The 11,132-nt window shown below is 45.2% G+C and overlaps 1 protein-coding gene across 2 annotated transcripts in view; it reads left to right on the forward strand.

Annotated features, from left to right (window-relative positions):
• SESN3 (sestrin 3) overlaps nucleotides 1-8,379 on the forward strand; it is a 44,868-nt gene extending 36,489 nt beyond the window's left edge. For both annotated transcript variants that reach the window (XM_040583641.1, XM_040583642.1), the window contains exon 10: nucleotides 384-8,379. In XM_040583641.1, coding sequence (XP_040439575.1) covers nucleotides 384-470 — 87 coding nt within the window. In that variant the 3' untranslated portion in view covers nucleotides 471-8,379. The remainder of the gene's footprint in view (nucleotides 1-383) is intronic.
• The last annotated feature ends 2,753 nt before the right edge of the window (nucleotides 8,380-11,132 follow it).

Consider the following 11,132-nt stretch of genomic DNA (forward strand, 5'->3'; position numbering starts at 1 on the left):
GCTTATGTGCCTGCTAGCCTATCTGGCACGTGAACTATTCCTTATTCTGCACGCCCGTATAGCAGTTACACATAGTAAAGAAAACCAAATATAATTCATAAACAATACCATTAGAATACAAAAATGGTTTTATTGGGACTTCTCAAATGGAAGATTGCTTAAAGTAGCAGTTGAGGCTAGTTCCTTGCAGTCCTAGGGTGTTGTCTAGTATTGGTGTACTACACAGCTGTCTCAAGAGGAACTGAAGTCCTGTGGCGGGGTACAGAGAGAGAGGACATAGTCTCTTGCAGCAATACTTAACTAAAGGTTAGAAATTACAGCCTAAAAGAATAAATGGTGTTGAGTCCAGAGGTGAACTAAATGGCTGATTTAATTTTTAACAGGTTCATGTCAATCTACTTCTAATGGAAGCTCGTATGCAAGCCGAACTTCTGTATGCCCTTCGTGCCATAACTCGTCACTTAACCTGAAGCATTCGCTGGGCAGGAGTAAAGGAGTTTTTACTGAGTATGTAAAGACCTTTCAAAATAGATACACACCAGAAGCTGTTTGTGATGTAGCATCAGGTTATTCAATTCTCTAGTGTCAAAGTTTAGCCGTGCTTCTTGACGGCTGTAATGTGCAATGACGTGTTTTATTTTCTTGATGCTTAACATTACTAATGATAACAAAAGTAACACTGAGGAGCACTACTCTGCATTGTTTCCAGCTGGATTTCTGCACAATGGTCAGGATCCTGAAACTGTTTTTATTGTATCCAATCCTAGCGCTTTGTTCTTTAAGCACTGGAGTGAAGTGCTTAGAAACTTCTTTTTCCAAGCAATCATTTTTCAGATTAGTGGAGTCCAGCAGAAGGTTGGTTTTGCCTGTCCTGAGAATGTACCACCGTGTCGTGACTTGTGACAGAGACGCGCAGGCTGCGTTGCATTGAATTGCCCACTGGATTCTTCTGTGTCTCCTGGAAACTGCTTGCCAGTCACTGTCTTACTACAGCAATTGAAGGTGTTGTGAGATGTGAATGCAAACATTGAGCACACTTTAATGTGAAGTTAATCATGATAAACCCTACGGCATGCTACTGAAGTGCAAAATTCATCTGCTTTGTTGCGCCCCTTCCCAAGAGAAGAGGCCTCACAATTTGCCATTTCAGCCACATTTACTGTGTTTCAGTCATGCACAATCTTGTTGTACTGACAGTCACCCTCAGTTGTCCTCACAATATCCATGCTCATCACATGTTGCTATATGTTTAGTTGGCACCTATAAAGTTAATACACAGGCTGACCAAAAATAGGGTTGTGGGTTTTTTTGCACTCTCTTCTTTCTCAGTGTTTTGACTAAGGAAAGTAAAGGAAGGCTAGCATATCTGTTCTTTCATATTGGATGTATAGAAATTTATTTCCCATAACTTTTTCATAGCATGAAATTTTAATATTCAAAGTTTAAAAAGTTTCTATGCATTAGTGTGAGTGAACAAAAGAAAAGTGCAATATTTAAAAAGAAAGCGAGCTTTTTTCCCTATCATGCCACTGCTAAAGTGTCCTTCTTATATAGCCATAAAGAAATTTCAAAACCAAATTTCTTTATTGTCTAAGGCCTAGCAGTTTTGTTTTAGCTTTTACGGCTTGAGACAACCTGATACTGAGATGCCAAAGCATCCCCAAAACAAAGCATTCTTGGACAACTGGTAATATTGGGGAAGGGAAGAAATAAGCTGCCAAAAATGTCACACTTTTGTGCTGTTTTCTGTTGCTTTTGACTAATTTTTAAGAGCACAAAATGTTGATATTTATAGCTTTATTTTGTATTGCATTTAATGAACCAGTGAAGTGCCTAAAGAGATGCTTAAACTTACCCAGTAGGATGCAAGTTGTCACTGCTTCAACTTTGTCTGTTGGTTTGGACTTTTCATATTTCGTTGAGGAGGGTGACCTTTATTTCTGTTGCGTACATTCAAAACTAACTGGATAGGTTTATTTTTAATGTTCCATTGGATTGTAGAAGTTAATAAAGCATTTTTTTTCATTGGTGATTGCAGAATAGTTTTAAAAAGATAACTATCAGTCATATCTTAACACTTCTCATTGACAAAATCATGGACCAGTACGCTACTAAAGTTAGTTTTCTCTTTTCTTCCCTTTTCCTGATACCTTGCTGTGACTTCGCATGTTGTTTTTTTCGCTTTAATTGGAAAGCTTAATGATTGTACACTTTTCTGCACTTTCAAACTGCAGACCCTGCATGTGAAAACCCTTTGAGGAAGAAACCAGTAATATTTTTTTTTTTAATGTAACGTTGGCTGTTTAGAAGAATACCCAATAGACAGCATTGGACTCTCTTCTAGAGAGAGCATTGGGTAAAACATCAGATTTATTTATCTTGTGTAGCTAACTGCAAAGATTTCTCAGAAGCATTGAGATGCTCTATGTGTGAACTTAGGTTAACTTAACTTTCTGAGTTGTAATGATACTTTTTCCTCCCTCTTGTGGCTGTAGTGGCCATACCTGATGGCTTTTGTGCATAAAACAGTTCTGCTGAGAGAAGTTTTCATGCAATACTTTTGCTTTTTTCAAGCGATGGGAACTGTACAGTACTACTTCAAATTCCTTTGCTTTGAAAAGTCAAGTAGTTCTCAAGAAGCACGGTTGAGCTCTGGAAAGGAGATGAAACTAGATTCAGGTAACTAACACAACGGCTTAGTTTCCCTTCAGAAGTGCAAAGACTTTTAAGGTAGGTTGAGTTTTATGTTTGGAAACATGAGTGCCTTTACTTCTTTCCGTATGAAATATACTTGCCAGCTCAAATGCCTTCTGAGCAAAGTACATGAGCAGATTTGAAATACAGAAACCATAAATGGATTGCTTCATAAAATTTGTAGTAAGCCAGTGATTTCTTTTTTTTTAAGGTGCCATATCAAGTCACATATGGCCTGGAAGACATTCCACAGTAGGAAATGTCATTGTAAACTAGTTTGCAATTCCTCTGTTTTTTTCAATATTAAATGCAAACTTGAAACTTCTGGAAATTTTTTCCATGTGGCTTTTTTTTTTCCCCCCAAAGTATTGCATTTACAGTGTAACAATTTATATATAGCCTGGTTTTTATACTCAAATTTATGATTTTTGATAGGTGTTTGTTCAGAATAGGTATTTAAAGTCAGACAACTCTACCATACACTTTATGCACGTTTTAGGCTCCCACTGTGCCAAATTTTAATGTGCAAGTGTTCTTGGATTTTTTTGCATTTTTAAAGCACTCATGAATGTGAATTTTCACACTTTATTCGTTATTCTTATTCTTAAGAGCACTGTAATCATTGGAAGTGTAGGTACTCTCCCTCTGTGTTCCTTTGTTGGAATTGATATTTGCCAGCATTAATGTTAGCCCACAAAATCCCAGCTGTGACCAACATAAAAACAAAGTGTACGGTCTCCTGTCTGCTGAAGAGGAAACTTGGTAGGCACAAATTAACCAGCTAGCACAGGGAATGCTGCAAGTAGGGAACAGAGCTTTTGAGCATGGACAGCTTCTTGTCATTGCAGAATTGCTTCAAGATGTGTATTGCAATAGAGTACATTCTTGCTGAAATTCCTCCATTTTTTGGGTAATGCAGTGAAGAAATGCTGATTGGAGAAAGCATTTGCATTTCCCAGAACACTCTGCCTGCAGCCGAACGTTACAAGAGTGCCATCATACAGGAACAGAAACCATTTTAAACTAGGGCAGGGTTTGTGCAGGTAACTACTAAAGCTAGCATTGTGGTATTGTGTGAGAATTTTGGTGAGCTGGAGATGAGTTTATTTTCATCAAGACTGAACTGAAACATACATTCTTTCTCCTAAAGCCTTCACTAAAATGAAAAGGATGTACCTTCAGACTTAAGAGTCACAGAATTGCCACTGTCAGCTCTTCCTATGTATTAAAAAAGCCTTAAGGACAGATAAATCGGTGATTGTAAACAGTTACAAATGTAGATCTCTATAAATTTAGAACAGATCAGAACAAAAAGGAAAACATTTTGCTTCTCTGTTACTTGAGTGCAGAAGGTCAAAGCACCAGATTCTTCAAAAGTATTTTTGTTTGTAGTGATGCTGATAGGTGTTTTCATAGGATTTGGAAAAAGCAGCTAGTTACCTAAATTTCAGTGGGAATTTAAGCACCTAGGCACTTAGCATAAAACCTACAAGGTGCCCACTTGCATTTTTGAGTCAGATTTTTAAAGATACTTAGTTGCCTAAATTCCATAGAATAAAATCAGTTTCCATAGAGATTAAAGGAGTAATGTGTGGCAGATCCATGTGATTTGCAGCGATTGTTAGTGAAGTGGGTTGTTCTGGGGACTTAATGTAGGCTTAGAGAAACCTCTCCCAAAGCAGTTAAACTGTAAGTTGCTGCTCTTGCAGAACAGGTTCTCGATGTTTCTCTTGCATGTATGTTTTCCATGAACATAGGCATGCATTTCAGGCTCATGTTCCAGAGTTTGGACTCCCTTTTAGAAGAACTGGATTATTTAACCTCTACTTGCAGAGATTTATTGGCAGTAGCGAGTGGTTAGCTTGTGGCTGAACTAAAAAGTTTTGGCCAGAAAGAAATATTCCAGATCTTCTTGATTTCAAGTGATGTTCTTTCAGTTACTTTCCTTAGAGGTTTGGATCCTCCTCCCGTAAATAAGGGGTGATGTTGCACAAAAGGAAGGCAAAGGAGATGGATTCGTTGTAAATGAACTTTCTCGGAGCTGATCTGAACATAAAGATGTAAGAATTGGTTTGCCGTTAGCAGTCATTCCAAGAGCTGGATGAAAATGTCAGTTACTATCTGAACTTCAGATTTATCCTCCCTAATGTCCCCCAACGCTATGTTTGTCTGAAGAGATGCATCCACCAGCTTTTCCCCATTTGGGCATCGTAAATTAATTTTATCATCTCCAAATGAATTTAACATTTCATACCTGCTGCATAGATCACAGGTGTGGGAGATGGAGAGAGCACAGTAGTATGAGGAAACTTTAGGAGCATCTTGATCAGTGTTAACTTGTCCTTTAGAGCACGTCCTAGCATGCGGTCATGCTGCTGTTCCCCCAGCACACATAGGTCTCTCTTGCAGACATTTAATCCTGCTGGGGCAGTGACCAGAGGCAAAAATGGTCATTTTCCAACCACCACCACCCTGCATCAAGTGCTTCCTATCTTCTCAACTCACAACCCCTAGCAGTCATGCATGGAGAACCTCCTAGCCTTAACCTTGTGAAACAGTGCTAGGTTCCTGTATCACCGTTTGCTGTTGAGTTCAGAGGGTCAGAAACACTTAATTGCCATTTTAGGTTATTTCTGGACAGGAAAATTCTACGTTTCGTTTGTGAGGATGACACTCAGTACTTGCTTACATTTAGGTAGCATTTGCCAGTAGCGTGTCAGATCCCATCTCTGGAGTTGGAGTAATAATCCAGTGGATCCACTAAGGAAAGCCTTTCTTTGGCAAAACTCCCTGTGCTTGAGCTGTTCAGCCATGCAGCATGGTTTCTTTGAGGGACATCTAATGGGGGATTTGAGGTCCTCTTGTGCCAGGCAGCCTTACAGGGTTGTTGGGTTGGCAGCTTCTCGGGTTCCTTGCAGCCGGGCAGACAGTGACCAGCCTCTGGAAGAAGTGGATTTGGGTTTTTTGCTTATCTGTGGGATAAATCCAAACATGTGGCATGGAGTGGCTGCGGAGACATAGGCAGGGTTGGATGTTCTCACAGGTACCAAGTGTCATCAGGGCTTGTGGAAAACAGAAATCTGAATTCTTCTGTCGTTCCTGACGGTAGTTAGAGGTGGTACTGAAGATACCCGTTAATATACTAGTTGCGGGGAGCAAGCCACACTGTCAGCGTTAGAAGGTGCGGACCACAGGTGCTCTCGAGGGGACACAACTAGCACAGGAGGAGTTGATACGTTGGTCAGTTGGTCAGAAACTTCACTGATGTGTCTGAGAGGTTCTTGTGTATGTCTGCGCGTAGGGGACATGGTGGAGACGCCTCCTTACCGGGTGTCCAGAGGGCTTCTGTAGTTGGGCAAGAGCTGGGACCCTTCCTGGGAACTGTTAGCTTCTGCCTGAGAAGAACGTGCCGCTGTGCAATTACATTTTCTTGTTCCCATCAGCCCTTTGAAGGTAGCTTTGAGATGAAGTGGGTGCATCGCCAAGCATTGTGTCCCCAGCTGAGGGGTCTGGGGGGCAGCGACAGCAGCAGATCCAAAGGCGCGTGGTCCAGAGCTGTTCCTCATTGCCCACTTCATGCTCATATTGTGCCACCAGACCCAAACCTCTTCCTGCCAGCCCGGCTGCCGCGTGCTCAGGGTGGCAGGGATGCGGCTGCTTTTAGGGGAATAATAATTAGGCTACGGCTCTTGGACTCCGCAAGGCGACACAGTCGGAAATCTTTTCACGGCTGTGACTGGAACTGGATATAAACTGTAGCTTAAAAAAATAGAAATTTTGTAAACTTGAAATCTCTTCAGTTTTACCCTTTCCTCCTTTTGCTGGAAAGCCACACAATGAATGTATATGCTTTATCCTTCTATCCGACATAACTGAAAATCAGACTGCCAACTCCTTGTTTCGTATTAGCCTTTTTTAAAAAAAAAGAAAAAGAAACGTTTGTGAGCAATATATGTAGCATGCTGTGAACGTCTGTTTTGATCTTTATAGTTACTCTTTAATCCATCAGTATTAACACCAGTTCTTTTTTGTGTTCCCCTTGGTACTTCGTATGCAGTGTAAGCAGAAGCTGTGATCGGCTTTGCAGTCCTGTGCCGTGTTACTGTAACTCCTTGATTTTTTAGGGAGCACCTGACTGTGGGCCACCCTGGGGCAGGCAGCGTGCCCGTACACAACTGCCACTTTTCAGTCTCTTGTACTATGTATAGTTTTAAGTAGAATAAGCTTTTTAACAGAAATATTGATGCGGTTTATGAGTCACGCAGGCTGCAAGTGTCTGGTGTGTGAGAGTCTTTGTATTTATAGTTGTTGGGGTTTGGTTTTTTGTTTTGTTGTTTGGTTTTTTTTTTATTTTTTAATTCATAAAGTAGCAAACTTGATAAACATAGCCACTTTAAACTGCTCTTGCTAAACAGACCCTGCTGTAGATGAAATACCACTGTAGATACAGGGAGGTGCACCCGCAGACCTCTCCTGACCATGGGTGAGCTGAGCCCCCTCTCTGCAAAAAGCACGGTCCGAGCTGCACGGCTGCCCTGCGTTTGGCTGCATTTGGACCCAGACACCAGGAAGGCCGGGATCTGGCGTGGGTTTCAGCCCCCCCGTGCCCATAAGCCTGCCACTGGCTGGTGCACGGGGCAGACGTGAGCCTTGCCAGCATGCAAGGGATGGACGGACCAGCTGCTGGACCAGAAACGTGGGCACGGCATTTCTGCAGCTGAAAAGCTTCCAAGCCTCTGTTGAGTGCAAAAATTAGCCCTTGATTTGCTGTCTGCAGGACCCGGCACATTGGGGGTAAGAAGTGGCGTCGGCTCCCCGTTGGCAGCTGTGGGTCTGAGCCCCCTTGGCAGCAGGCAGGGCAGGGCAGTGCCCAGGAAAGGTGGCATTTTGTCACATCTCCCACCTCTCACCCTCTGGACAGCGGGTAAATTGTACCCAGCCCCAGGCCGGCAGCTGTCAGCTTCTTGCCTCCTGCCGCCCTGGCCGCACGGGTGGTCAGGGGTGGAAGATTAAGGACAAAGCTCTGATTCTGCTGCTCCATCCCACCACCACAAAGCGGGGAAGCATGGTAGCTCTGTGGGTCCCATGGTCCCTACAGCATCCCACAGGCGGGTGGCACATCACCTGTCCTGCCTCCCAGGCCACCACCTGCCCTGAGCTCCAGAGATAAGCCATGGGCTCCATGCTTTCGCAGGAGGCTTGCCTGCAAGGTGAGGCAGCTGCTAAGAGCTTACTGTGGGTTTCCACAGCAGCTTTTATCATTTATTTTTTTCTGTTGTTGCTGGTTGGGTTTTGTTTGGGTTTTTTCAATTATTTTTTTTGTTGGGTTTTGTTGTTTGTTTTTTTTGCAGAGGACAGACTGACTAGTGGGATGGATTTATTTTTTTGTGTGTGTGTGACTTGTTAGTTTTTAAGTTACCCGACTTGAATTTATCTGAACAGATGCAGAAGGAACTTCTTTTTTTGTGAGTTAAGAGACAAAACGCATTTTTAAACAAAGGAATCATGTATTAACATTTTAACAGCAATTCATAAATCTGCACTTTTTATGAGGTTTTGAAAAATCTATTTATAGGTACGGAACAATGGGGTTTGTTTAAAACTGTATCACATTTATACTTGCTGAAATTACTTTCATTGTTATCAGTAGGAATTTCATTGGTTAAATAAAATGGATAAAACCTGTCTCCTGTTCGAGCATCATTTGCTGCGTGCTGGGGAACACACCTCTGGGGCAGAGCATCCCATGTTTCAGGACAAGATCCAGCCCTGGAACTGTCATTTTCCTCCATACCTTTGTCCTGGCTTTTAATCTGTGTATTGTTTAATATATATAAATTATTTAATCTATATGTAGATAATATAGGTAATAATTCTATTTAATCTGTGTGAACATAGGTCCTGAAATTTGTAGCACTTGCCAAAGGGAGTGTCTTTTAAACAGGCAGTTGTCTGTGATGAGGGAGGGGGCGCTGGGCATCGTGATGCTTGCTCTTTGTACCGGGCTTGTCACCTTCCTCTTGGAGCAATGTTTTGTGAAAGCCACGGGTGGTGGGATGCACCAGGAGCTGCTCCATCTTCCAGGGAGCCCTGAGCGAGCCCCAGAGCAGAAGAGGGTGAGGGCTGTAAAACACCGAAGGAAATGCGAAGGAGAGAGGAGGTGTGCGCCGAGGGTGCTGGCTCGGGGCAATGCCAAGCTTGCCTAGCAGCTCAGTTGCCCCCCAAGCCCCCGCAGTCCTGCTGTCTGCCCCATCCAGCCCCCGGGGGAGGGTGGCAGAGTGCTGGGGGATCACAAGGGGGGGTGTCCTGGGAGAGATGCTCATGTCCCCCCAAAAAGACAAAAAGCAGTTAACACAAGCCATGGACCTGGGGTGGTTTTGGTGTGTCTTACCCTCCCACTGCTGGGTGCTCAGCCAGCCTGGCCTCCCCTCACCCTGCGATGGAAATAACCCCCAGACAAACCCAGAAAGCCCATTTCCAGTTCTGGTAGGGCTGGTGTGTGCCCTGAGGAGGGCTGTGACCGAGGGCTGTCACAGCATGGCCGTTACCTGCTGGCACCTTCAGCTGGTTCGGCTTCATCCTGCCCTTTAAAAATACACGTTAAGTAAAATCTGTAAATACATTAAGTACTTGCTTGCTTTTAGTGGGAGTTTCAAAATACTGAAAATATTGATCACCTTGGGTCCAGGCAGAGTTTCCCGTACCCTGACGGGCACAGCAGCTGTCACCGCCGGGTGCCGGTGCGGCTCTGGACTGGAGGGAGGGTGAGCGTGTTGCCAACACCCTTGTGAAAAAGATACAAAACTTGTAATATTCCCCAAAGCCCAGGGCTGCTGTGGATCTCCTGCTTTACTTCCTAAAGGTCCCGCAGGACAGGCAAGCAGCAGGGCAAGACAGTGCCCTCCTCAAGCAAGCCCAGCCCTGGTTTTGGTCCCTGCACTGTCACTGAGTGTGTGGCGTGAGCCCTGAGGGGGGACCCAGAGCAGGCAGAGGGCAGCCCCTCTGCCCTGGCACCCCAGCCTTGCCCTGCACCACGTCCTCACCTCTCCGGCCAGTCCCTCCCAGGAAAGCCAAAGCCAAAAACATCTGTGTGTGTTGGGAGATCGGCTGGACCTTCGCCTTGACCACCCTCTGGGGCCACCACGGCTCTGCCGCCATCGAGCCGCACGCCCACCACCTCCCGCTCCAGCTCACCCTGAAACGCTGCACGTGGCTGGAGAAACCCAGAAACCCACACGCGGTGGCAGAGGGACCGAGTCACAGGGGTGCTTATGTGCACGCACCGGGCGGCCAGAGACAATCCCCCCCGCACCCCACAGGTGCGTGTGATCGAGGGAAGGGCTGTGCCTGCGGGAGGGGTGGGCAACCTGCACAGGCAGCGTGTCCTCGGGGAGACCCGGCTGGGCTGACCCCAAACCCCTCCTTGTCCCTTCCCAGGCTCAGGGAGCATGGGGAGACACCCCAGTGTGCCCCACGAGTGGCATCAGCTGGGAGCATGGCCACCCCAGCCCCCCAGGCAGAGCCACAAAGCCAGGAGCAGCAGCCGTATGCCACTGCAAGCCCAGATGGGGTGCCCACGCACAGCTGGAGCAAGCCCACATCCCTCGGGTGGGATTTCAGCTTGTACTGGGGTCTCCTTCGCCTCTTCACAGCATCACCTCAGGCTCCTTGTGTTGTGGTACTGGGAAGAAATGGTGACCAGCCCCGGGCCCCCGTGTAGGGCCACTGGTGGGTCCTCTCCCAAACATTTGCATTAATTGCTGCTGAAGTGCACCCACCAGCAACGTGACTTGATTTCAACACTGCACGCTAAACTAGCCCAAATTACAGGCCACAAGGGAGCACAGAAACTCCCCCCAATAACTTTTAATTTAATCATGATGGAGCAATCTGGTGAGACACCTGGACAGCAGAGCGGAGGCTATAATTATAGATGTTATAAATAACATCGCTCAGCCCACTAACGAGCTCATGTAAATATCGCTGATTTTTTGTAAGCTTTTCAATGCTTAAAAGAAGATATTCACTGGATTTGTATTTACTGCTAAATTAAAACCTACCCTCTGCATCCTCCACACGTGCTTTGGTGTCCTCAGGGTTTGTTCAGTTCATTGGAGCCGAACTTAAATGTTTCCAACCTGCAGGAAAGTGCTTTTGCAGAGGGATGCCCTCTTCCTTGTCCTCCTCCTCCTCCTCATGCCTGGGGCTGGCGATAAAGAGTGTCAGCATGTCCAGGGAATAAAACGTTGTCAAAAACTGGACACAAAAAATACAGCAAAATGTGATTTCAGCCCCAAACAAAGTGGTTTAGCAGTCATGACCTGCAACGTTCAGTGCTGACTTGCCCAGGAACAACTTCCCCAGCACTTTGCTGCTGCCCCAGCGTACGACCCCACAGAAGAAGGTTTAGCTCCAGCCCAGGCCACCTCTGCCACGTT

Source organism: Falco naumanni, chromosome 2 (assembly GCF_017639655.2).
Source record: "Falco naumanni isolate bFalNau1 chromosome 2, bFalNau1.pat, whole genome shotgun sequence".
In the NCBI taxonomy this organism is placed as follows: Eukaryota; Metazoa; Chordata; class Aves; order Falconiformes; family Falconidae; genus Falco; species Falco naumanni.